The sequence below is a fragment of the Dermochelys coriacea genome, chromosome 3 (assembly GCF_009764565.3).
Source record: "Dermochelys coriacea isolate rDerCor1 chromosome 3, rDerCor1.pri.v4, whole genome shotgun sequence".
In the NCBI taxonomy this organism is placed as follows: Eukaryota; Metazoa; Chordata; order Testudines; family Dermochelyidae; genus Dermochelys; species Dermochelys coriacea.
Window position 1 is genome coordinate 198,793,812 of NC_050070.1, and position 27,229 is coordinate 198,821,040.

The 27,229-nt window shown below is 38.1% G+C and overlaps 2 protein-coding genes across 7 annotated transcripts in view; one reads left to right on the plus strand and one right to left on the minus strand.

Moving 5' to 3' along the window:
- Positions 1-27,229, minus strand: part of MACROD2 (mono-ADP ribosylhydrolase 2) — a 1,347,099-nt gene that overhangs the window by 1,099,032 nt on the left and 220,838 nt on the right. The gene's annotated exons all lie outside the window — the stretch shown is intronic.
- On the plus strand, positions 10,621-26,867 carry FLRT3 (fibronectin leucine rich transmembrane protein 3). 3 transcript variants are annotated; one of them, XM_043512063.1, is made up of 4 exons: positions 10,645-10,880; positions 19,607-19,668; positions 20,160-20,939; positions 22,336-26,867. In XM_043512063.1, exon 4 carries the CDS (start codon positions 22,388-22,390, stop codon positions 24,335-24,337), a length of 1,950 nt encoding a protein of 649 aa, XP_043367998.1. In that variant the 5' UTR covers positions 10,645-10,880; positions 19,607-19,668; positions 20,160-20,939; positions 22,336-22,387; the 3' UTR covers positions 24,338-26,867. The 3 variants fall into 3 exon arrangements, with proteins under 3 accessions (XP_038250251.1, XP_043367998.1, XP_043367999.1); XM_038394323.2 differs by lacking the exon at positions 19,607-19,668 and having other exon boundaries at positions 10,621-10,880; XM_043512064.1 differs by having other exon boundaries at positions 19,607-20,939.

Consider the following 27,229-nt stretch of genomic DNA (forward strand, 5'->3'; position numbering starts at 1 on the left):
GAGTCACTGTTGGGTCAAATTTGGCCCCAAATGTTGATTCTGTATCTACACCCTTTCACAAACTACAAGAGACAAAAGGTTTTGAAGACATTTTTATATGCCAAGGGAAATCATTTTTGTTCACATGAGCATTCTTCTGCAGTAAGTGAAAATGAAATATTGCAGCACTGTGCTAGTGCATGAGAACCTGAAAACCAGATTATCTAGAACAGTGGCTCTCAACCTGCAGCCCAATCAGTACAGAGCTGCGGCCCATGTAATATCTTCAGGGCCATAGAGGTAGAATTGGATGTGGCCCACATAACACACTATGGGCCACATAAGTGGCTAGGGTTGCCAGGTGTCCGGTTTTCGACCGGAATGCACGGTCAAAAAGGGACCCTGGCGGCTCCAGTCAGCACCACTGGGACTGGGCCGTTAAAAGTCTGGTCAGCTGCGCAGCAGGGCTAAGGCAGTCTCCGTACCTGCCGTGATTCCCAGAAGCAGCAGCACATCCCCATTCCAGCTCCTTAGGCGTGGGGGCAGCCAGGTGGTTCCGCGCACTGCCCCCACCCCAAGCACCAGCTCTGCCGCTCCCATTGGCCGGGAACAGCACACAGAGCTACCTGGCCGCACCTCCGCATAGGAGCCAGAGGGGGGACATGCCATTGTTCTGGGAGCTGCCTGAGGTAAGTGCTACCTGGAGCCTACACCCCGACCCCCCCAAGGCCCCAACCCCCTGCCCCACCCCTGATCTCCCTCCACCTTCCAAATTCCTCTGTCCCAGCCGGGAGCACCCTCATAGAATCATAGAATATCAGGGTTGGAAGGGACCCCAGAAGGTCATCTAGTCCAACCCCCTGCTCAAAGCAGGACCAAGTCCCAGTTAAATCATCCTAGCCAGGGCTTTGTCAAGCCTGACCTTAAAAACCTCTAAGGAAGGAGATTCTACCACCTCCCTAGGTAACGCATTCCAGTGTTTCACCACCCTCTTAGTGAAAAAGTTTTTCCTAATATCCAATCTAAACCTCCCCCATTGCAACTTGAGACCATTACTCCTCTTTCTGTCATCTGCTACCATTGAGAACAGTCTAGAGCCATCCTCTTTGAAACCCCCTTTCAGGTAGTTGAAAGCAGCTATCAAATCCCCCCTCATTCTTCTCTTCTGCAGACTAAACAATCCCAGCTCCCTCAGCCTCTCCTCATAAGTCATGTGCTCTAGACCCCTAATCATTTTTGTTGCCCTTCGCTGTACTCTTTCCAATTTATCCACATCCTTCTTGTAGTGTAGGGCCCAAAACTGGACACAGTACTCCAGATGAGGCCTCACCAGTGTCGAATAGAGGGGAACGATCACGTCCCTCGATCTGCTCGCTATGCCCCTACTTATACATCCCAAAATGCCATTGGCCTTCTTGGCAACAAGGGCACACTGCTGACTCATATCCAGCTTCTCGTCCACTGTCACCCCTAGGTCCTTTTCCGCAGAACTGCTGCCGAGCCATTCGGTCCCTAGTCTGTAGCGGTGCATTGGATTCTTCCATCCTAAGTGCAGGACCCTGCACTTATCCTTATTGAACCTCATTAGATTTCTTTTGGCCCAATCTTCCAATTTGTCTAGGTCCTTCTGTATCCTATCCCTCCCCTCCAGCGTATCTACCACTCCTCCCAGTTTAGTATCATCCGCAAATTTGCTGAGAGTGCAATCCACACCATCCTCCAGATCATTTATGAAGATATTGAACAAAACGGGCCCCAGGACCGACCCCTGGGGCACTCCACTTGACACCGGCTGCCAACTAGACATGGAGCCATTGATCACTACCCGTTGAGCCCGACAATCTAGCCAGCTTTCTACCCACCTTATAGTGCATTCATCCAGCCCATACTTCCTTAACTTGCTGACAAGAATGCTGTGGGAGACCGTGTCAAAAGCTTTGCTAAAGTCAAGAAACAATACATCCACTGCTTTCCCTTCATCCATAGGACCAGTAATCTCATCATAAAAGGCGATTAGATTAGTCAGGCATGACCTTCCCTTGGTGAATCCATGCTGACTGTTCCTGATCACTTTCCTCTCCTCTAAGTGCTTCAGGATTGATTCTTTGAGGACCTGCTCCATGATTTTTCCAGGGACTGAGGTGAGGCTGACCGGCCTGTAGTTCCCAGGATCCTCCTTCTTCCCTTTTTTAAAGATGGGCACTACATTAGCCTTTTTCCAGTCATCCGGGACTTCCCCCGTTCGCCACGAGTTTTCAAAGATAATGGCCAAGGGCTCTGCAATCACAGCCGCCAATTCCCTCAGCACTCTCGGATGCAATTCGTCCGGCCCCATGGACTTGTGCACGTCCAGCTTTTCTAAATAGTCCCTAACCACCTCTATCTCTACAGAGGGCTGGCCATCTCTTCCCCATTTTGTGATGCCCAGCACAGCAGTCTGGGAGCTGACCTTGTTAGTGAAAACAGAGGCAAAAAAAGCATTGAGTACATTAGCTTTTTCCACATCCTCTGTCACTAGCTTGCCTCCCTCATTCAGTAAGGGGCCCACACTTTCCTTGGCTTTCTTCTTGTTGCCAACATACCTGAAGAAACCCTTCTTGTTACTCTTGACATCTCTTGCTAGCTGCAGCTCCAGGTGCGATTTGGCCCTCCTGATATCTTTCCTACATGCCCGAGCAATATTTTTATACTCTTCCCTGGTCATATGTCCAACCTTCCACTTCTTGTAAGCTTCTTTTTTATGTTTAAGATCCGCTAGGATTTCACCATTAAGCCAAGCTGGTCGCCTGCCATATTTACTATTCTTTCGACTCATCGGGATGGTTTGTCCCTGTAACCTCAACAGGGATTCCTTGAAATACAGCCAGCTCTCCTGGACTCCCTTCCCTTTCATGTTAGTCCCCCAGGGGATCCTGGCCATCTGTTCCCTGAGGGAGTCAAAGTCTGCTTTCCTGAAGTCCAGGGTCCGTATCCTGCTGCTTACCTTTCTTCCCTGCGTCAGGATCCTGAACTCAACCAACTCATGGTCACTGCCTCCCAGATTCCCATCCACTTTTGCTTCCCCCACTAATTCTACCCGGTTTGTGAGCAGCAGGTCAAGAAAAGCGCTCCCCCTAGTTGGCTCCCCTAGCACTTGCACCAGGAAATTGTCCCCTACGCTTTCCAAAAACTTCCTGGATTGTCTATGCACCGCTGTATTGCTCTCCCAGCAGATATCAGGAAAATTAAAGTCACCCATGAGAATCAGGGCATGCGATCTAGTAGCTTCCGTGAGTTGCCGGAAGAAAGCCTCATCCACCTCATCCCCCTGGTCCGGTGGTCTATAGCAGACTCCCACCATGACATCACTCTTGTTGCACACACTTCTAAACTTAATCCAGAGACACTCAGGTTTTTCCACAGTTTCGTACCGGAGCTCTGAGCAGTCATACTGCTCCCTTACATACAGTGCTACTCCCCCACCTTTTCTGCCCTGCCTGTCCTTCCTGAACAGTTTATAACCATCCATGACTGTACTCCAGTCATGTGAGTTATCCCACCAAGTCTCTGTTATTCCAATCACGTCATAATTCCTTGACATCACCAGGACCTCCAGTTCTCCCTGCTTGTTTCCAAGCCCTCCTGCACCCCAAACCCCTCATCCCCATCCCACCCCAGAGCCCGCACCCCCAGCCGGAGCCCTTACACATACCCCACTCCCCAACCCCCTGCCCCCATCCTGATCCACCCCCTGCCCTCCAAACCCCTCGGTCCCAGCCTGGAGCACCCTCCTACACCCCAAACCCCTCATTCCCCACCCCAGAGCCTGCACCCTTACCCCCCCCACACACTCATCCCAACCCCCTGAGCCAACCCAGTGAAAATGAGTAAGTGAGGGTGGGGAGAGCGAGTGACAGGTGGGGGGGATGCAGTGAGAAGGGGTGGGGCCTTTGAGGTGGGGTGGGATGGAGGTGGAGCAAGGGTGTTCGGTTTTGTGCGAGTAGGAAGTTGGCAACCCTCTATGTGGCCCACAATGGTAAATAGGTCGAGAACCACCGATCTAGAACAGAATAAAAGTGAAACTGACTAGGAATATAAAAACGCCACACCAGATCAGACCAGAAGTCCATCTTGTCCAATATTCTGCCTCTGACCAGTAACAGTTGCTTCAGAGGAAAGTGCAAAAAACCCTCTAGTCATAATTATGAAGTTATCTGCCTCTAGAAGTTTCTTTCTAATCCCTTTTAATTAGAGATTGCTTTACAACCTGAAGCATGCAAGTTTATATCCCTTCCAAACACAAAACCACTGAAGCAAGGAAATGAGAAGCCAAGTTATCTGAGGGCTTGACTAGGCGAACAGTCAGTAGTTGGTAAGCAGGAATGTAAAGCTACATTTCTGTAGCATGCCTCACAATAACTGTCCATTTGGACCCTTCTACCACTGGCTAAAAGTTCCCTAGTGAACTTTGATCTACTGCACTTTGAAATGGGAGTAAGTGTGGACAAGCCCTAACTTAGGGAACTGACTCTTAACTGTATTGTGTTTATTTTAATTTGTCCATGTTGTACAGTGGACAAGCTGTCCAAGACACTGATATGCTTATTTAATATATAAATAACTTAAAATATATTTAAGAGTGATTTCTTAAGTCTCTAATACAAAGCTGGACTGGGGCAATTATGGGACTATTAATTTATTTTCTAACGACTATTTGAAGAAAACCATTCAACCGTTTATCATGTTTTATTCATTATATTCTCAATGAAAAAGGCCATTATCAACCCTGGCATGTTTGATGTAAAAAAAAAAATCCTACCATTTATATTTTAGTTGTACGTTTTTTGCTTTTTTTCTTTGTCAATGAGGTGTTTCTTTGTCAATAGGATATCATATGATAAGCAGCCACTGTTTATTTTCTGACTGGCCCTAGGGAAGAAGAAGAGAGGGACAGGATTACATCAGGGGCACCTCTGAATTGATGAGGCCTTTCCCCAGGGCTATTAAGGAAACTTAAGGAAACGAAAAGACAGTGGGGGGAGGAGGGAGGAAATAAAAAGACAGCTGTGGTGGTTATTCTTCAGGCTTTTAAACAAACAAAAAGTCATTGGGAAGTTTAGACTTGAAATTAGAGAAAGGTTTCTAACCATCAGAGGAGTGAAGTTTTGGAATAGCCTTCCAAGGGAAGCAGTGGGGGCAAAAGACCTATCTGGCTTTAAGATTCTACTTGATAAGTTTATAGAGGAGATGGTATGATGGGATAACATGATTTTGGCAATTAATTGATCTTTAACTATTCATGGTAAATAGGTCCAATGGCCTGTGATGGGATGCTAGATGGGGTGGGATCTGAGTTACTACAGAGAATTCTTTCCTGGATATCTGGTGGTGAATCTTGCCCATATGCTCAGGGTTTAGCTGATCGCCATATTTGGGGTCGGGAAGGAATTTTCCTCCAGGGCAGATTGGAAGAGGCCCTGGAGGTTTTTTGCCTTCCTCTGTAGCATGGGGCACGGATCACTTGATGGAGGATTCTCTGCTCCTTGAAGTCTTTAAACCACAATTTGAGGACTTCAATAGCTCAGACATAGGTGAGAGGTTTTTCACAGGAGTGGGTGGGTGAGATTCTGTGGCCTGTATTGTGCAGGAGGTCAGACTAGATGATCATAATGATCCCTTCTGACCTTAATATCTATGAATCTATGAAACATAAAGGAGTATTTAAACTCAAGACAATTATATCCCATAAGTTACTGTGTCAGGAAAATGCACATACAGTGAAGAGTCTTCTTCACTCATATTTTATCATCTCCACTATGGATTATCTTCTACACTATGGGCCACATTCTGAAACCTAGAGCTGCTGCACTGACTTCAGTGGGGTTACTCCATAGGTACAATGCTGAAACTGAATGCAAAATTTAGCCATTTGCTTACTTTTGAGAGACCCATTTTTTCCCAACTGTATTTTAAAACAATTCACATAATTTGAAGTAAGATTCACTTCACATATTATAGGCTTATAAACTGCAAAACCATTTTGTTTTTTGAAGCAATACCTATGTATATTATTCATTACCATTTTTCAGAGTAGCAGCCGTGTTAGTCTGTATTCGCAAAAAGAAAAGGAGTACCGGTGCCACAAGTACTCCTTTTCTTTTTGCGAATACAGACTAACACGGCTGCTACTCTGAAACCTGTCATTATGCAAGGCACTGAATTTAGCCGTATAGAGTGGAAATCTGTCAACTTCATGAAAAAACTCGCACAGATACAGACAGACATCATCTTCCTCTCCAAATGCAAACAGATGGAAAATTTGTTAGTCTCTAAGGTGCCACAAGTACTCCTATTCATTACCATTGACATTCTTCTGGTAAGCTGCATCTTAAACTGTTGCTTTTCTTTCCTTCAATGTCACTACAAATTAACATATTCCCCGTTTTAAATTGGGGCAAGCTACTCTGGAAATTGCTCCAACATGCCTTTAAAGCTGATCTGTTAATTAGGGACCTCTCTCAATAAGCTCAATTCCACTAACACCCCATTTCACATCAGTTCACTGAGTTTCTGAAAGAGCAGTAAAAGGTGGATTAGGGTTTGTGGGACACTCTCCCCACCCCCTTCTGCCTGCTGTCCCCTCTGCCCTCTCCCGGCGCTCCTGCCAAGGAGTTCTGTCGGGGTGCAGGTACTTTCCCTGCCCGCCTGGCACTCCTGCCCAGGAGCAGGGGCAGAGTAAGGTGAGGCAGGGCAAGCCCCCGTGTCCTGATCCCACTCCCCGGCAGGAGTGCTGGGCAGGTGTAGCGGGGCAGGGCTCTGGGGCACCCATTTTTCAAGGGCCCCCTTAATTGGCCAGGGCCCCTGTGCACAGGCCCTGTTGTCTCAATAGCTAATCTGCCACTGAGAGCAGAACTGAACACTGAGCAAGTGATTGCCACTTGTGAGAATCTCCTAAACATGAAGTGATTCAGTTTTCTCTTGCAGTCTTCAGGGGATCTGTTTCCTCCTGCTGAAAAACTTTTTCTGGAATTGTATGCAGTGTAGTTTGTAGTCGTGTCAGTCCCAGCATATTAAAGAGACGAGGGGGGTGAGGTAATATCTTTTATTGGACTGACTTCAAAAGCTTGTCTTTCTCTCTCACCCCAGCAGAAGTTGGTCCAATTAAAGGTATTACCTTACCTACCATGTCCTTCTGGAATAACTATATCTTTCCCAATGCAAAATGCTTGGGAAATCATATCAAAAGATGCTGAGATCAGCCTTTCGTCAAGGGCAGTTTCTGGAACTGCCATCACCATCAGTACAAGCAGGATGCTAAAAATACACAGAGTTATCACTTTGACTTGATAGTATATCTTACATGGTGGTAATTCAAAAAGATCAAGATAGATGAAAGATAGGAGAACCAGGTATGTAATACATACATATATGTCATGAACTATGCACTTGTATGACATAATGTGTTATGAACAGTGTATAATAGAGTATTCTGAATTCATGACTTGTTAGCCTCAAAAGCCTCCTCAACTTTTAGGCCTTAACAGTACTGCTACCCATCTTCCAAAAAGTAATTTCCCTATGGATTTGCCAAAAGTTTTAATTTCTAATCTTCCTGTCACAAAGATTTCTATACATTAAGTATAGGCAAAGAGACTATTCTCCCTACTGTCTTAGACTATTAACTTAGAAAGAAACTAAATTATAACTCATTACATTTCTAAATTTTCATATATTTGTAACTCATACACCTTTGCCTCAGATGAGCAGCTCCACTACCATTAATAGAGTTCCAGATCAAGGTCTTGAATTTTTGCATTTTAAAAATGAACAAATAGTCAAGTTGTTAAACTTCAACAGTTTGTTGTGTAAAGTATTTGAAGTGTTCTTAAATGACAGATTTAAAGAGTATCTATAAAAATATAGGAATAAAAATAAGTTAATTATAGCATTTTTAAAAAAAGTTTTAGTATTCTAAGGCAGCTGTGAGCTGGTAAAACAATTATTTCTCAAATACCCTTTGGAGCTGTTCAGGAAGATTTACTCCAATTTCTACTACTACATTCCGTATTTGGCCAGATTTCACAGGCTAAAAGATAGCTGAATGGGCACTCTATATATTTTATTAATATCCCACAGGTACATATTAAAATATTGTATTGATGTGCTATAACATGCATCACAACCTGTTGATTGAGAAAACTGGGCTAGATTTCAGAGATGCTAAGAATACAGTACGTTTTAAAGATGCTTTCCTAATCTTAATGGAATCTGAATTTTAAGAAACACTTTTAGAATACTCAGAACCCAAAATCTACCCTGCATTACCATATTCAATAGTCTTGTTTTGCATGACAACCGAACAGAGGCATACTGCAATACAATGCCTGCATATGTATATATATAAATTAAATGATCCTTAGTATAACTGCTGAGCATAGGAGGACACAAGTAGCTCAGCCAAGGGCAAAGTCCAATGCATTTAGCACACTGGGAAGAGATTTTATTAACTGTTAAAATTAGCATTACACAGTTTTTACCTGTTATTTTGCTGGGGAATTTGCTGATCTGTGAACAAATAAATCTTCTTAGAGAAAAAATGGTCAATTGTCTAGTCTAGATGAATGTCTAAAAATATTTTTCAATATGTAATTATCTCAACTCTTTTCTCTGTCAAGTTTTTATTCATAAAATTATAGTCCATTGTATATTTAATAAAGCACATTTTTACTGTATTCTGATGAGGACTGGAATTCAGGAAATGTAGGAGAACATTCTCCTTCCCTTAAAAAAGCTTGAGAACATCCCTCATATTTAAAGAAAAATGGAACGTTACCATTTTGATGTTTCAACCACATCAAAATCAGATACAGCAAATATTGGTAATGAAAAATGTATTTAAATGAGAAATTTATGTTTACAAAAGGTGAATTTTGAAGATTTTAAAAAAAATGTAGCATGAAGTAAATGGACATATTTTTTCAGGAAAATAATAAATAACTAGAAAGTTCAGTTCTACAGTTAGACCTTATTTAAGCAATTTAAGTACCAAGTTGATAATTTCTTGTGTTCCTAGTGGTTTCCATAAGCCTTAGACTTAAAGAAATCCAGATCCCTTGCAAACTTAATGGAGCTTGGCCTTGCTGTCCTCTGATGCCACAAAAAGTGCAATCATTGAACAATTGAGGTCAACATAGCCCTTATCATGAGCTTGCCTTCTACTTTGATATCACCTAGTCTTGCTGGTGAATACCAGGGTCAAACTGCTCTATCAAACAAGCATACAGACAAGATAAACTAAATGAAGCTAATGAAGAGAATATAATCAAATACTTGTGGGAGACAGCAATTGACTGACCTCAAGGAAACAAATATTTTGAGGGAAAATTAAAAAGACAATGGGAAATGTCAACTATGCTAAATCAAATAGCACTTGTGCAAGTTAATAAGCTACTAGAAATAGGAAACTATGTTGTAGGAAGAAATTATTAAGCAAATTTATTTTCCAAATGATGGTACTTGTCAATTAATTAAAAGGATATGAGCATTTACAATGCCTTATTTGTCCTCATCTGAATTTCCTAAGAACTAAAATAAGCAACTCAAATAGGTGTTTTAGAGGATAATAAGAAAAACAATTACACCATTACTAATTTAATATGGACTTAACAATACTAATGCCTTTAAGGAAACATTATTCAAAACTAGAGATGACTAATCTCTTATGATTCCTGTGTCAACATGACCTCCCAAGGGTCCCTGAAGTTGTTTATTGTTCATCAAATGAATTACTTCATGCCCACAGTTTTTGAATGAAACCAGCATAGTCAAAAATCCAATTTGTTTCTACATAGGAATGACTTTCCTCCTGAGACCCTCACCTTATTTCATGAAGTAAAGCGTTTGTTTACACTAGTTAATACATACAAAAACCTCTTTTGAGCAATTCACTATTTCAAAGCGCTACGGTGCCACAAGTCCTCCTTTTCTTTTTGCAAATACAGACTAACGCGGCTACTACTCTGAAAGCTCCCCCTGATTCTCTAGAAATCCAAATCTACAATACATACTTCACAGAGTCAAAAAAGAACGTCGTGTCTCAAATGAGATTTCAGTTATCTTTTTAGTCACAAAATGAAACATTATAAAAGGGAAATAAAAATTATTCATAAACTTTTGACTTTAAACCTACAGCTCTTGAATATTGAACAGTTGTATGTTATTTGACTGTGTAAAAATTAGGTTGACATTTTATTTTATCTTTACTCATTTAGACTCAAAGGTGTGGTTGTCTTTCATTAGGTAATTACATCTCATTGACAAATGTAACATTTGTTTCCATTGACTAAGAACAGTTGTTTCCCATTTTCTTCTGAAAAGGCATATCTACCAAAATAAGGGAGTCGCCCACTCTTTCTGTATTGTTATAAATCAGATTCCGCAGACATAATCATTTCAAAAGGCACTTAACTTTAATAAATCTTAAACGTGTTCATATTTCTCAGGTTGGTTACAAACCTAATAGTACTGCCCAAGATTTCAGGTTTCGCAGAGTTGCCTTCTACTCCCTCTAGTGTTCGTAATGCACCTTCCTTGTCCGTCAGGTTATCCAGTTACTCCCTAAACAAGAGCCATACAAGACCTGCCCATTTATGACATCAGCTCTTTATTCAACCACTGTTAGGTGAAGCTTTAACTTCAGACTCTGAGGTGGGCTGTGTGTACGTAACTGGAATGCTTTCCCTCTCTCACTCCTTCGCAGCGTAGGAGAAGTGATCTGACACAGTATAAGCTCACACCACAGCTGCTCTTGCTTTTTGTTACTGGACCTGAAATAAGGGCTTTTATGACTTCGCTTATCCATTCGAAGTGGAATAACGGCTGTTGCTGCACTGTAAATAGGAATTCTTTTTCTCACCTTGCAGGTAAGTGTTTTCATTGATTTCTCCTAATCTCCTCAAAAGTTTTATATTTTACTTCCCCACTGAGAATTTTTCAAGTGCAACAAGGCAAAATTTTACGATCAGAGATCAGTCTGAAGATGATAAATGCAAAGTTATGATGCACTTCTACAGTGCTGTACAAATATAAGAAGTGCATTTAAAACATGGTTCATATTTAGCAAACAAGTTTCAATCGGCATACTAGCATCAATCTTTGCAAACACTGCTAAGCTGGAAGACTCTACCATTTCGCTCTAACCAAATACTAGAAAATACACTATAGATACCTCACTAAAATAAAAAAATAATATTTTCCAAGCCTGGCCAGTACTGCATGTGTGGCATGAGCCCCTTAATAGTCGTTGTACAGCTGTGAAAGGAAATCAATGATCCTTCAGCACATGAGTATTCAGTACATAAGGAACAAATATCTTGCTCACAGCTAGATCTGCTTTTGTATACTTACAATCTTTTGTGAAGGATAAACAAACAGCTACACCTAGATTCTACAGCCTGCATTACTATCCCAGGTTTGTAATTCTGAAACAATATATCTGAGTTTTAACTGTTTAATTCAGTATAGAGAGGATATGGTTTAAAAATATATTCCTTCCCCAATATAATGCCAAAATTCATTGCTTGGACAAATGTAGCATGTGACCTGCATAGTAATTCAACAAATCTAGTGAGACAAACTAACAAAGCTAAGCTTTAGGGCAGTGCAATGGGACCAGATTGCGATATTCAGTAATTTTAAAAAATCCTTCTGGTGTTACACTGTATGCAAATTAGCCATAGTAATTCAACAAATCTAGTGAGACAGACTAACAAAGATAAGCTTTAGGGCAGTGCAATGGGACCAGACTGCTATCTTCAGTAATTTTAAAAAAATCCTTCTGATGTTACACTGTATGCAAATTAGCCATTCATTTGAAAATAGTTTTTCTCTATGACTGTATGTTTTCACAATGTGAAAAAGTATTTTTGCAGTTAACCCCCTCCCCAAAAAATGTTGCATACATCACACAGAATCCCCAGTGGGGCTATGTGTTGAACAAAATGGTTGCACACATGTTAAGAAAGAATGCAACAGGCCCCGATTTTCTTAGAAACCACAACATTAAAAACAAAAAGAAAGGAAAAATATGAAAGTTGCCTGATACTCCTTTCTATGGACCTGATATGTCTAGTTTTAATAAACTTTGCTCTTTGTTTTTCCATGTTACTCAGTAAGTTATTAATTTTACTTGCCATTTTTTCCAAGCATGCATAATATATGCTATTACACATAAGCAAGTTGTTTTAACATCCAGAGGAAATTTTATCATCCAGATATATTTTTCTGATTCAGCTAGCATTACTCTGAGACTTAAGTCAATAAAGCAGTAGCAAAAAATAACAAGCAAGCTGTGGAAAGAGGATGCTATTTGTATTTTAGATATTTCATTTAAATTAGACTAACTTTTACTCTCTGACGGCAAATAAATTGATTGAGCACATCTCTGACACATCAAGGCAAAGTTGCTAGAGTGTTACAAATGTATTGCAGTGACAATGAATGCATATAATTAACTAATTAATGAAGGGTATTGTTAACCATAGATTACTAATTTGGTTCAAACATGAAAGTCACTTCTCTCCCTTTTTTTAAGGCATTAATTCTGGTCAGTTCACAATGTACCATTAAACACTTTCTATACATCAGTACTAGTGAAATGCAGAATCATTCCACAATTCAAGTTGCTCTTACAAAGAAATTGTCACACTGATTTCAAAATGCAAGGTCTGTTCCCTAATTATCTCTTGGAAATAAAAAAAAATATGTGGATGTTCCTTTTCGACCATAAATTCTCAGTGGTTAAATGAGACCATATTTTTAAAAAAAGGGTTAACATTTTGCAGCTGTCTGACTTTAATAAGCTATTAATTATCTTTAGCCCTATTTTCTTTGCTAGACTATACTGCCCAAACAGACAGAAATTCCAGTTATGCTCGCCATCTACTGCCTCAGGATATGGAGTCTTAATGAACTTTTCTTTGTGGCAAGATGAAAAATGCAAACATCAATTTAAGTAAAGAGAAAAAAATTGTCTGCTCTAAAAAACAAAGATCCAAATGTATTTTTCTTGTCAATATATGTCACATGTCCTAACTGACTCACTTTGTAGGTTAATTTTTTTTTATTTGTTTTTTCCCCTCAACCTGAAAAATTTAAGGTTAATTTAATTTCTTCCAAAAACCTTTCACCATGCTTTAGTTTAAAAGCCCTCACCTTTGTTTTAAACTATTTCAGATTCAGAAGTTACTAGGTACCACACAGTCCTGGTTTATAAAAAGCCAATTAACTGAAAATATAAATAATTGGTCTAAATAGCATTTGTGTTAATTCCATTATTGAGAATTTCAGTTTTTCCTCAAAATTTTATTCTATTTCTAAAAAGTATATTTTCCCTCTATTCTGTGGCCTACTCCTTCCCCAGGAACTGTGATCACCCCTTGTCACAGACCCCATTTATAAAATATTAAATTGATCTCTTAAATTTTCTTAAATTCATACTATTTAGTTCTAACAACATTCTCACTGAGAATGACCAGATAAAACACCATGGTAAATTAAATCAACATGGGAAGAAAAGTTCAGTAAAATCTTTCAAAGACTAATTTTTTTTCCCTTGGAGGCCTCCACTGTTTTTCTCAACAGGAGGCTTTGTTGTAATTAAAGCAGAGAAAACTGGACAGCAGCAAAAAACATCTGACTTGTGGCTCTTAAAAGCAGACTTTTTGTAGTGTGTACCACCCCCCAGTGGGCAAAAACTCTGTAGTAAACTCACAGCAAGCCTTAATCTTCAGAAAGACAATGTGTTCGTTTTACAGCAAGGACAAATAAAGATGTATCCCTGATTCATTTTTTTTTTTGAATAATATCTTAGCAATGAACTATTTTAGTTGAAACTGATGATTTAAGGCAGTGATGTCTACCCAAATAAATTATTGTTGTATTACAGTTTGTGCACGTTTTCATTACAACAATTTTTAATGCCTTCAACTGATAAATGGACATCTTTTTCACTTTCTAGCAGGACACATTTATGTTAATAGCTAATATTTCTGAAGTTTTAACTCAATAACTCCACCATAACAGAAGAGTGCAGATATCATTTTCAAGACTGCCTGGGCAACTTTAATACAGCAAGCATGTACCTGTACTTATTTTTGTAAGTAGCTGAAATAATCACAGTAGACTGGTAACCTGAATTAAGAATTTAGTAAAGAAGACATTATGTACCACAAAACATGCCCCCCTCATTAAGGGCTGATAACTCTGATCACATAATTACTTGAACATTTTCACCAAGTTAATTTTATATATTGGAGAGCACTTTAATCAGTCAGTAGCTACCAAACCATTCAACTAAGAAGATCAACAACTATTCCTAAGTAGGAAAGAAACAAAACATTGAAGCTTATCTATCAGCTAAACAGTATTTTGTATATAAATAGCCTCGTTATCCCTCAACTTCAGTGCCAGGCATTTGTTAAAACCCTTCCAGATACTATTCCACTTAAATTTAACAAGGGGGAAAAATTGGTTTTAGTTGGAGACAATGACAGCATTTGTTCTCTCTTCTTTCACTTCAGATGTGGACAAGTTACCTTAGCAGCAACTTTGAAAAGAAAACCTAGAAGCCATATTAGGTTAAGCCCAGAGAGTACAACTCCCACCCCTCCTGAATGCTATTTTATTTCTGTTTTAAAATTCACCAAATCAAAGCTACAACCTTCACAGAAGTAAAGCAGATAATTTTACTTTGAATAAGTACACTTCTACTATACTCTGAACTTTTCAAGTTAACAGCAGCAAATTTGCATTTCTGATTTAGGTCAATAGTAACAAAAATACTAGACACAAACAAACTTCAGAAAATATTAACTGAAAAAAACAAATATTTCTTATGCCACTTTTCATCCACTCCGGTGAATACTGATTTTGCTTATACTTTACGCCATGCAAAGGAGGCAGAAAGTAACCCTCATAATCATTATCCATTTGCAGTCAAGTTAAGGCTTGACTTTTCTCTATGAAATTTCATTTTTGTTTTAAAGAAACCTGATTTAGTATTACAAACAGAAGTACATGGAGCAGTCTCAGGTTCATTCACTATAAGCCGGGGGGGGGGAGGGGGGAGAGAGAAAGAACAAACAGTTTTGCACATTTAAAACTGATTTTACATAAGCCAAAGAAAAATCTTATTCAACAGGAAAAGATAGAACCTCATCTAAAAGCACACTTGCACTTCAGCAAAACCTTAAATTCTTTGGCCCTCATGAGAATAGTTAGAGGTCCTTCTGCTTGCTTAGCATTAAACAAAAGAATGGGGCACCTTCCTGAAATATGATGATCCTGGAAATTTCAATTACTAGACAGGGTGGTTAGAAAGCATTTTGCTGTCGCTATTAACTACGTCTGAGTAGAACATTCAAGAAAACAATGCCTATACTTTGTTTTATATACAGTTGAGTTTTAAAAGACTTTTTCAAGCTTTTTAAGAGCAAGTAAGGCCTTTGTAAACTAGTTATTTAACTCAAGTTTCTAAATTGGCCACATATTAATACAATTACTTTTACAAATAAAAAATAAGTTACATTAAAAACATTTTTATTTTTGCTGCCCATCCTTTTAAAATTATATTTATTTAGAATAGTGAAATATAAAGTAAATGAAATGATACTGTGAAATTGAAATTTTTTGAACTAATCAAATTTGTATTCAAAAGCCTGAGTTAATTCTAGATGTCTTGTCATCCTTGTTACATTTATAGCCTAAAAATACTGCTTACCAAATTATCAAACCATTGTTTTAGATATTAGAGGGGAAATAAATCATAGGCTTTCATGATAACCAAATTCCTGCCATAGAATACAGGGTTAAAATTAAAAAAAAAAATTGGGGGTTTGGGTGGGAAGCATTTGGCAGCCTAAATTGAAGTCAAGCTCAACAGGAAATAAAACAATTCTAGACTTTATGCAACTTTTAGCAAAGTTTGGAAGAAAGTTGTGTGTGTGGTTTTTTAAGTTAGCATTTGACAATGTTCCAGCATCATTTTAATACACCTTTATTCTTTTTGCCTGTGTACAGAAAAGAGTGCACCTAGATATAATACAGACTTCAAGTTTGATGTTTCCCTTTATAGATAAAAGTATTGTGACATAAAATCTCTGAGCCATTTGTTTGCCCCAGTGAAGCTTCATTGTTGAAATAAAGTACATGGAAGGCTTCTCAAACATTATCAGTAGCTGTATTACACACATATGCACAGATAATAGTGTCTCAATAAAAGAGAAAGTGTGCTATCTTAGCAAGGGCCATGAAAATATTCCATTTTGTACTAAGTGTACTTAAAACTTCTATTCATAATTGTTCAGATATATTACTTTTGTTACCAGAGACTGATTTATGCATTAACAAGAAAAATGTATTTATAAAGCTTGTATTTTAACTTTCCCTCTTTTCTCTTAAGAGTTTCCCCTCCCAACACCCCAAAATTAATAGCTTCTTTCAAAACCATGGGCCCATGAAACCTCCCAATTTGATGATGTGGAAACCTGGCCACAGTGTCTGTACCAGTGGGGGTCATTTTTCTTTTAATCCTGCAGGCTCAGCTACAATGATTTGATGTCAGGGAATATGTAGAGACAGCTCAAGAAGAGGGAAGTCTGAGCATGGCAGCAGGATTCCACTCTTCTATGTAGACAGATCACTGCAGCCTTTGATATGCAAAAACATTGTTTTCAGCTATAGCTTCAGATGTAAAAGGGAAATGCAAGATATCAAACACAATCAAATCCTGAAGAAAAGTGTTCTCAGTTTAAGTAAAGGGAGGAGGGGGGTATAAACTTAATCCACATTTTTGAAACAGTGTCTTTTTCTCCAAAGAGACCTGTATTTTCCCCTCTTTTGTTTTGATGTAATTTCAAGGGAAGGGATAAAGAATCCCAAGAACTTAATGAGCTTTAGGGTTTTCAGTTTAATCCTACATTGCCAGTAGTACAATAGAGGCAATAAACGAGCGTTTGCATGTCAAATGGAGCAAAGAGGAAACAGTTTAGAATTTGAAAAGGTAAAACAAATACATTTATCTTCTTTCTCCACACAGTTTGGAACTTTTATTTTTTCTTTCTCAGGAATAAATGTTTAGAAACTAATTGATACACATTTTTACAGTTTAATTTTACCGTAGCACTATATTTACCATTAAAAGTTCTAATTAAAAGCAATTATCTGCCATCTTTTACTAATGAATTGGGGAAAGAGTTTCAATTAGTACAGACTTCAAAAGCACTTTAAAACAAGCTTTTATTCCCTTCCCCCTGCCTTCCAGTATATGCCACCCTTTTTTAAAGCCGCTTTTCCTTTATCATATCATCATATGAGATCCAGGGGGATTTCATTTTTATATAAATTAGACCAATATATTACAAATTTAGGAATACAAGCCACAGAAGCTACATAAAACAAAACATGTGCAAGCATTATTTGAGCTGAAAGATTCCTTGGGATTTTTTATATTTTCCAGTTCACAAAACAACATGCAATGCAGGTTAGTAATGCCATAACATAAGCAATTCTATATTTTATTTTTCCAAAATGTACCAATGTATTAATATTTTATTTAAAGTACTGCATTAAAATATTTCTGTTATTCTAACAATAGCCACATTTAGAGAGACAAGGTGGGTGAGCCACATTTGGAGACACAAAGTGATCTAATATATTTTATTGGACCAACTTCTGTTGGTGAAAGAGACACAGAGCTCTTCAGAAGAAAGTGGTCCAATAAAAGATATTACTCACCCACCTTGTCTAGCTAATATCCTGGGACCAACACTGTTACAACCACACTGGAAACAATAGCCACATTTGTCAGCTTAAGTCAATATTTTCATTACTGCTGGAACAAGGAGGGAAAGAAAACACCTAGAATTAAAACCACAATTATGAACATAACTCTACTCCTCAGTGGACATTTGCATTACTCCTACGAGAATGCTTCAGGATGGGTGTTAATAGTTAAATTTCAAAAAATAAAGGAATACATATTTACAATGGTTTACCACCACGGCCTAAGTGGAGACGCTCTTGATTTACATCAGTGAAATAGAATCAGGTGCATACCATTCCACTTTCAAGATTCAAAAGTCAAAATGAATATACCTGCCCTTTTAAAAAAAAAAGTTACTACTTACAGTAATTAACCAAGTCTCTGATTGGATCTAATATTTTATGGTAGACTAGAAGCAGCCCTGCTTTTCCTCAGCGTATTAAAATGGGGACCTGAGCAGCCATTATTCCACATACATTTTAATTCTGAAGCAGATGCTCAGCTTTTTGGAATCTATGTGATTACTAAGTGGAGAAGCAAACTGCAGTTACACTATTATTATTTTTTAAATTTCTGGTTGAAGTATTTCCATTTCAGATTAACACTCTGTACATGGACTTACAGTACATGTACTCTCAACCATTTGACCAGATGACCCTTGACCCTTCACAGCAGAGATAAGATTCCAACAGAAAAATACCATCTAAAACAATCTGATATTATGCTTCCATCATGAAATCTGAACAGCCAGATCAAATGTTTTTTCTTTAGATATAACATTTCTTACACCCTAGCACCCAGCATGTTTGAAACTGGAGTAAAGTAGTATCGTAAGTTTATTATGATAGCATAGCACTGATTCTAATAATTACCTCATGGAGAGATACTTCAAATGCAATAAAATAGCTAGACAAATTAGAGGATTGGGCCAAAAGAAATCTGATGAGGTTCAACAAGGACAAGTGCAGAGTCCTGCACTTAGAATGGAAGAATCTCATGCACCACTACAGACTAGGGATCAAATGGCTAGGCAGCAGTTCTGCACAAAAGGACCTAGGGGTTACAGTGGACGAGAGGCTGGATATGAGTCAACAGTGTGCCGTTGTTGCCAAGACTACCAATGGCATTTTGGGATGTATAAGTAGGGGCATTGCCAGCAGATCGAGAGACATGATCGTTCCCCTCTATTCGACATTGGTGAGTCCTCATCTGGAGTACTGTGTCCAGTTTTGGGTCCCACACTACAAGAAGGATGTGGAAAAATTGGAAAGCGTCCAGCGGAGGGCCACAAAAATGATGAGGGGATTGGAACACATGACTTATGAGGAGAGGCCGAGGGAACTGGGATTGTTTAGTCTGCAGAAGAGAAGAATGAGGGGGGATTTGATAGCTGCTTTCAACTACCTGAAAGGGGGTTCCAAAGAGGATGGATCTAGACTGTTCTCAGTGGTAGCAGATGACAGAACGAGGAGTAATGGTCTCAAATTGCAGTGGGGGAGGTTTAGGTTGGATATTAGGAAAAACCTTTTCACTAGAAGGGTGGTGAAACACTGGAATGCGTTACCTAGGGAGGTGGTGGAATCTCCTTCCTTAGAAGTTTTTATGGTCAGGCTTGACAAAGCCCTGGCTGGGATGCTTTAGTTGGGGATTGGTCCTGCTTTGAGCAGGGGGGTTGGACTAGATGAGCTCCTGAGGTCCCTTCCAACCCTGATATTCTGTGATTCTATGGATGTTTAACATATTTTAATTGCATATTAATATTGCATATTTTAATATATATTATACATAACTCACACCACAATCATGAACATCTCTCCATTCTTGCAGGATGAAATAATGCAGAAGTCTAAGCATTCACACAATTTGGAAATACTGTATCTGTTATTGAGGTAAAATGTTAACACAGTACTTAGATCCAGCCTTTCCACCTGTCATACAGTAACTAGTCAACAGTATTTCTGACATTTTATATTTAAAACCAAGAAGAGATTAACCTGTTCCTTCAGTTTAGCAAGAATGAAAATCGAGATAGCAGTAGTATGCAAAGCCTTCAATGAGACTGGACTTCTATTTGTAATCAAATGGAATATATGTCATGATTTCTCTACAGTCTGTTGATTAAAGCTGATTTCAGTTACTATTGTGCTGAGATGAATATAACAAAATAGCTAAAGAAAAATCCCAATAAATGTGAAATGAGACAGCAGAATGTCTGTTAACGATTCCACTCATTTTGCTGAATTACCAGCATACTAAGGCAACAAAATGTATTGGTTATGTAAATAATAAATGTAGCTCAAATTGTATAAAGAATACAGATCAGCATTTCTTTGTATGCGAGTGTCCACTGTTATTCATTAAAATCTGTTTACTTTCACAGGAAATTAACAGCTTAAAGAACAGTTTATAAGAGGAGTGGGTTGGTTTTTTTTAGAAGGAATTAGCATGTTCCTGTTTCTTCAGAAGAATATCAAATGATTTAAAGAAAAACAATCTATTGTAAAAGAACTCGTATGGTTATAGAGCGTGAGGAAATATTTTCTGCATTGAAAATTTTCATCAAGTATACAGAAGTGAAAGTTGGAAGCAGTTCTTTCACTGCAGGTATGGATTTATCAGCATGTAGCTACTGTACAAAGTTTATACTTGGATAATTTTGGACAGAACCTCTTTTTTTTTTTGACCTTCTGAAGGGGCTATCATCATTCAAGTTTCAGCATAATGAACGATTTCCATCATGTGGAGCTGAAGTTACTATCTTTGACTACTATGCTATACAGAAGAGTTTGTAAGAAATACAAGGAAATCAATTTCTGTTAAGGGCATTACACAAAACAAAAGAGACTCTTCACGTACAGACTTTATTTGAAGAACAAAATAGAAATCTCATTCCTGCATAGTGACAGGAAGTTGAAGCTTTTCTTCTCCACAGCTTGGTGTGCTTATACACCATGATAAACCTTTGTTGGAATGTTCACTGAAAACAGTGGAACTAGTCAGAAAGCATTTACTACCAACAACAATCACTTGAGTAAACACAGATAAGGAAGACCAGCTACATGGAATAAACCGTAAGACTCCAAAAGTCATTCTCCACAGTAAAAAATTTATGTTTATTGGATTTCTGCAAGCAGAAAGTTTACTCATACTTTTAAATAAGGTAAGATCAATAATAATGTGGGGGTTTCTTTTGTTTGAGAGAATAAAATGCCATTAATAAATAAATCTGCAAGAGAAGAGATCATGACATTATATAATGTATAGGTGATCTTAAACATTTTCAGTATCCTAATTACAATGATAATTGAATTATGTTGTCTTAGAATTTATAAAAATATTGAGTAGAATGTACAAACAAATATTACCAGAATCCAGTTCTAATCTCAACAGTTCATGTATAGAGTCTACACTGCACACTTTGAATTAATAAGATGTGAAAATGTGGGTAAACCCGTCAAATAGTCACTTATTAGCATACTGCTTAGTAAGGAGACTTTTGAGAATGACACATATTTAAACACTAAATTAAGCATGTAATGAAATATTCCATCCAATCATCTGGAAAAGTGTAGTTCTAGTGGTTATGTAAACCCACTCCCAAGCTACATACCAGCTCCTTGGGTCTCACACTTTTGAACATTCCAGTTATTTTTTAACATAGCAAGGGGAACAACAATAAAAATAATTTTTATTGTACTTGATTACAACAACATGGGGCAGATCAAAGACTGAGTAGGCTGTATTTAGTCACTGCTCTTTTGCTCACACACTGACTATTTAAAAGGTTATTTAGGACTCTTCAGAACGTCTGGGACTGGTATTTAGGAAGGGCTTCATTATTCTCTAAGGGCTTGTTTCCACTTATCCGTGGATTAACCCTGCAGCGGGCTAGTGAAGACCTGCTAAATCGACCGTAGATCACTCTCCTGTCAACTCTGGTACTCCACCAGAATGAGAAGAGTAAGGGGAGTCAACGTGAGAGCGTCTCCCGTCAACATAGCGTAGTGTGGACCCCGCTGTAAGTAGATCTAAACTACATCAACTTGAGTTATGCTGCTAACTTAACTCAAATTGCGTAGCTTAGGTCGACTTTCCTCCGTAGTGTAGACCTGTCCTAAGGGACCTATCTGTTCCAACTGATCTAATAAAAGTTATTTGATGGTTTTCAGGAACTAAATGTAAAATGTAGACAAGATTTTGCCTTGAGTGAGCTTCCAAGATGAATACATAGATGGGAATGAAGTTATCTGAGAAGAAATTACCTCTTTTCTTTACACATAGAATGTGTAGTATTTGTTAGAAGGATGCTTCTTGTTTAAATGAAATAATGTACAAATAAAACATAGTTGGGTTATATTCAAGTTACTGTATAATACAAAACCTATAAACCAAACTAAGCACAATTAATGGAAGAAATGAAAGTAAACTGTACTTCAGTTCAGCTAAAACTCAAAGTTCACAATACACACATTTTAGCTGTCTTCTGTAATTTCAAAGTGGTGTTTTCATTGTAGTTCCTTGACTAGTAATCTGGATAATATTATTCTTTTTTCCAGGTTGTAGAAGACCAGAAAACTAGACTGTGTACAAATCTCATTGTTCCTGACCATGATCAGTGTAACTTGGAACATCTTCCTAATTTGGACTAAGATAGGGTTGTTGCTTAAAATGGCACCTCATTCTGTCAGTGCCAAATCATGCCCATCTGTGTGTCGCTGTGATGCAGGTTTCATTTATTGCAATGATCGTGAATTGACATCAATTCCTACTGGAATTCCACAGGATGCTACCACCCTCTACCTTCAGAACAATCAAATAAATAATGCTGGGATTCCTTCAGACCTGAAAAACTTGCTTAGGGTAGAGAGAATATATTTATATCACAACAGTTTAGATGAATTCCCTACCAATCTCCCTAAGTATGTTAAAGAACTGCATTTGCAGGAAAATAATATAAGGACCATTACTTATGATTCGCTTTCACAAATTCCTTATCTGGAAGAATTGCATTTGGATGATAATTCAGTTTCTGCTGTTAGTATTGAAGATGGAGCTTTCCGGGACAACATTTATCTCAGACTACTTTTTCTCTCTCGAAATCACCTTAGCACCATTCCCTGGGGTTTGCCTAAAACAATAGAAGAGCTACGCTTGGATGATAATCGTATTTCCACAATTTCAGAGGTGTCCCTTCAAGATCTTACAAATCTAAAACGTCTGGTTTTAGATGGAAATCTTTTAAACAATCATGGATTAGGAGACAAAGTCTTCATAAATCTAGTCAACTTAACAGAACTGTCGTTGATCCGCAATTCCCTTACAGCTGCTCCCATAAATTTGCCAGGCATAAACCTAAGAAAGCTTTATCTTCAAGAAAATCATATAAATCGTGTACCACCTAATGCTTTCTCTGACCTAAGGCAATTGTATCGACTAGATATGTCAAATAACAATCTAAGCAATTTACCTCAGGGTATCTTTGATGACCTGGACAACATAACTCAATTGTTTCTTCGTAACAATCCATGGTACTGCGGATGCAAAATGAAATGGGTCCGTGACTGGCTTCAATCATTACCTTTAAAAGTTAACGTACGTGGACTGATGTGTCAAGCACCAGAGAAAGTGCGTGGAATGGCTATCAAGGACCTCAGCACAGAGCTATTTGATTGTAAGGATGATAGTACTGTAAGCACCATCCAAAGTATTACTGCAATACCAAACACATTATACCCTGCCCAAGGGCATTGGCCAGTTTCTGTGACCAAACAGTCAGACATAAAGACTCCCAATCTAAATAGAAACTACAGAACCACAGCAAATCCAGTAAGGAAAATCATTACAATCATTGTGAAATCTGTAAGCACCGAGAGCATTCATATTTCTTGGAAAGTTGCACTACCAATGACTGCTTTAAGACTGAGCTGGCTAAAAATGGGTCACAGCCCTGCCTTTGGATCTATAACTGAAACAATAGTTACAGGAGATAGAAGTGACTACCTACTTACAGCCCTTGAGCCAGAGTCACCATACCGTGTATGTATGGTTCCCATGGAAACCAGCAACATCTATCTGTCTGATGAAACCCCCATTTGTATAGAGACTGAAACAGCATCTCTTAAGATGTACAATCCTACAACAACCCTAAACCGAGAGCAAGAGAAAGAACCTTACAAAAATTCTAATTTACCTTTGGCTGCCATCATAGGTGGTGTGGTGGCACTAGTAGCTATAGCACTGCTTGCGTTAGTGTGCTGGTATGTCCACAGAAATGGATCCTTGTTTTCAAGGAACTGTGCATACAGCAAAGGACGGAGGAGAAAAGATGATTATGCTGAAGCTGGAACTAAGAAGGACAACTCCATCCTAGAAATCAGGGAGACTTCTTTTCAGATGATACCAATAAATAATGACCAAGTGTCCAAGGAAGAGTTTGTAATACATACCATATTCCCACCTAATGGAATGAATCTGTATAAAAACAACCACAGTGAAAGCAGCAGTAACAGAAGCTACAGAGACAGTGGTATACCAGATTCAGATCATTCACATTCATGATACTGAAGGAAATAATGGACAGGAAAGAGCGACTATAAAGGTTGCTGTTCTACTGCAAAACACTGGATTAAAAGACTGAAAAAGCAATGTACTGTACATTTGCCATATAATTTATATTTAAGAACTTTTTATTAAAAGTTTCCAATTTCAGGTTACTCCTGCAATTAATGCAGTGGGGATACCTGACCACAATTCTCTATTTTAGTACTTTTTAGTAATTTGTACTGTATTTTCCTTGCTAATATTGAAGTTACAGCCCATTTAACTTTTGTGTTCTACTGAGTAAGATGACTTGTTGACTGTGAAAGTGAATTTTCTTGCTGTGTTGAACAATCAGGACTTTGCATTCATTTAAGATCCTTGTAAGTATAAGCACAGGCCATTTTTCACTTTGGTATTAATAAAATATTAAACCTGGCAGACAGAGGAGATGAAAAAGTGGTTGCAAACTTCTTAGAAACTATAATGTTGACTCTGTAAACCACGACAGTACTCAATAAAGAAAAACGTGCGTGGTAATGGGCAATATCAGCTGTCTGGATATATCCATTTTAACAACAGTGAAATGAATTTTTATAAGCCAGTTTGTCATCTGCATGCAACTGAAGCTGTTGACATAAAAGCAAAAGTTTGAGACCTAAGCAGTTAATGAAACTCCTCACGAGACTTCAAGATACACTGCTGTACTACCACCAAAACCAAGGGCACATTTAATTTCCAGTTCTCAAAAATGTTTAAGTCTATATATTATGGAGAACATGATGATAGCTGATAGGCATTTGGGGGAAATGTTAGTGCCTGCACTTGAACAGAAAATATGCTGATAATTCCACACATTAGAAAACATATTAGTATGAACAAGACTAAAATAAGGCTTCAACCAGTTTTGAGACATGATGGTAAATGGTTAATTGTACAACTGATAAATTTGGAAATAAAGTCCTTACTTCTAAAGCATATAAAAAACCCAACAGACTACAAGTGTATTAAATATATTTAGACTTGGCAGAATTTGATTTTTTTTAAATAATTTCAACAGATAACATCACTGTTTATTTTAAGCATTTTTTCCATGTATATCTATTTAAATTTTCACAGTTGTACAAAATTATGGATTCTAAGCATTTTTATGATTTTTATTCATTTAAATTTTCATGGTTCCAGGAAATGTTACTGTGTGTTTCAAACAATGGGGGGGGCAGACAATTATTTAATGATGTAGACATTCAGATTGAAACATTTAAATATACAGAGTACATATCCTTCAGTCAAATTCTAATAAGGCAATATTTTTTCATCAGTTTGTCTATAGCCAAATCAACATTTAACGACATTTACCAATAAAATTCAAATCCTTCCAATCCTAATCCTTCCAAACCTAAATATACTTCCACTACAGTCAGGAATACTGCCCATTACTGTCACAAATTTCCACAAAATTTAATAAATTTGTAAGATAACAATTCCTATTGAATTGTGAGGTATTTAGTGTTTTAAACCCAAGCCACTCTTTTTGTTGCCATAATCATTTATTTTGCAAATGAAAACCAAAGTGCATTGTACGCCCTTTGGCCAGTCTTGTATGTGCCTTGATCCAATGCTATGTGTATTCAGCTTTTAAAAATAAATTGGTAACAAATTTTTCATACATACTTAAGTATGAAAAACATTGGTCTTATTGCTGAATAAAATGTAAAAGTAAGTACAGAACAATGTGTTTTGCTTTTCCTAACTCATGTGCAAAAAAAGCAGTTAAAGAATTAAAAATGTAGGCTGTGAACTAGTAAGAAATCGAATAGGAGGCAATTACTTTTCAGGTCACGAACTTCAACTGCTTCTTTGTCAAGCACAGTACCATAGTGTTTGGCTGGGATTTTTTTTTAATCATTTTGAAAACAGGTTGTCACTTAACTCGATAACTATAATATTAACAACAGAAGGTTGGCAAGACATAGCCTGTTATCTCTCTAAAGTACAAGAGAGTACTCAGTTGTTGAAAGAATTTTTATATTAATGAACTGGAGATACAGAGATGGAATAGAACACCAACACAAGGTAAAGCACAGTATGAGTTTAGAGACTTTCGAAAAACAGACATACCAAATGCCTAAATATATCTTTTGGATGGCATTTCTGCAGGGAGAAAGAATGCATAGAAAGTAAAACTCAACACTTTTAAGAATGTTTTTGTAACAGCGCACTTGGAATGCAAGACAATGCTCAATTGATAAAAATGTGACTTCTGTTTTTGCTACTGAAACCCAGACTGGAGTAAGAGGCCCACCTCTACAGATGTGTATGCTGCAAATTGATCAATTTTTAGAAGTAACATATTTCTCTCTCTCACACTCCCACTGGTTGATCATTATGCCCAGAGCCTTAAAACTTGTTAGATTTTCCCTTAACCATGGCTCGAGAACCAGAAAAATTACAAAGAAGGTAAGTTTTGATTGGTTCAACAGACAAATCTATTCTCCTCCCAGCCAACTCCACTCTTCTAACTTTTCAGACACATCTAAGGCTTACAATAAAATGTGTTCAGTATTTCCTTTCACCTTGATTCCCAGTAGTGGATTGGGTGTACATCTCCCCAAGCTGTCAGCCTCACAGTACCTTCACACTGCTGGGAGTTCTCCACTTCCTTTTTAGCAGTGAAGAAGGAGAAACCACTGTGCTTCACCGTGAAGATCACTAGAATCACATCGCCTTCCCTTCTGGAAGAACTTACTGTTCGATTTGGTCACAGACTTAACACACAAAAGCGCATATCACACTAACCTGTTATTTGCTGATTTCTACATACTATGCTATATAACAAACTATCTTGCCAAATAAGCTCATTATCAGAGACTAATCTATAAAAATGAAATCTGAGACTGCAGATATATAGGG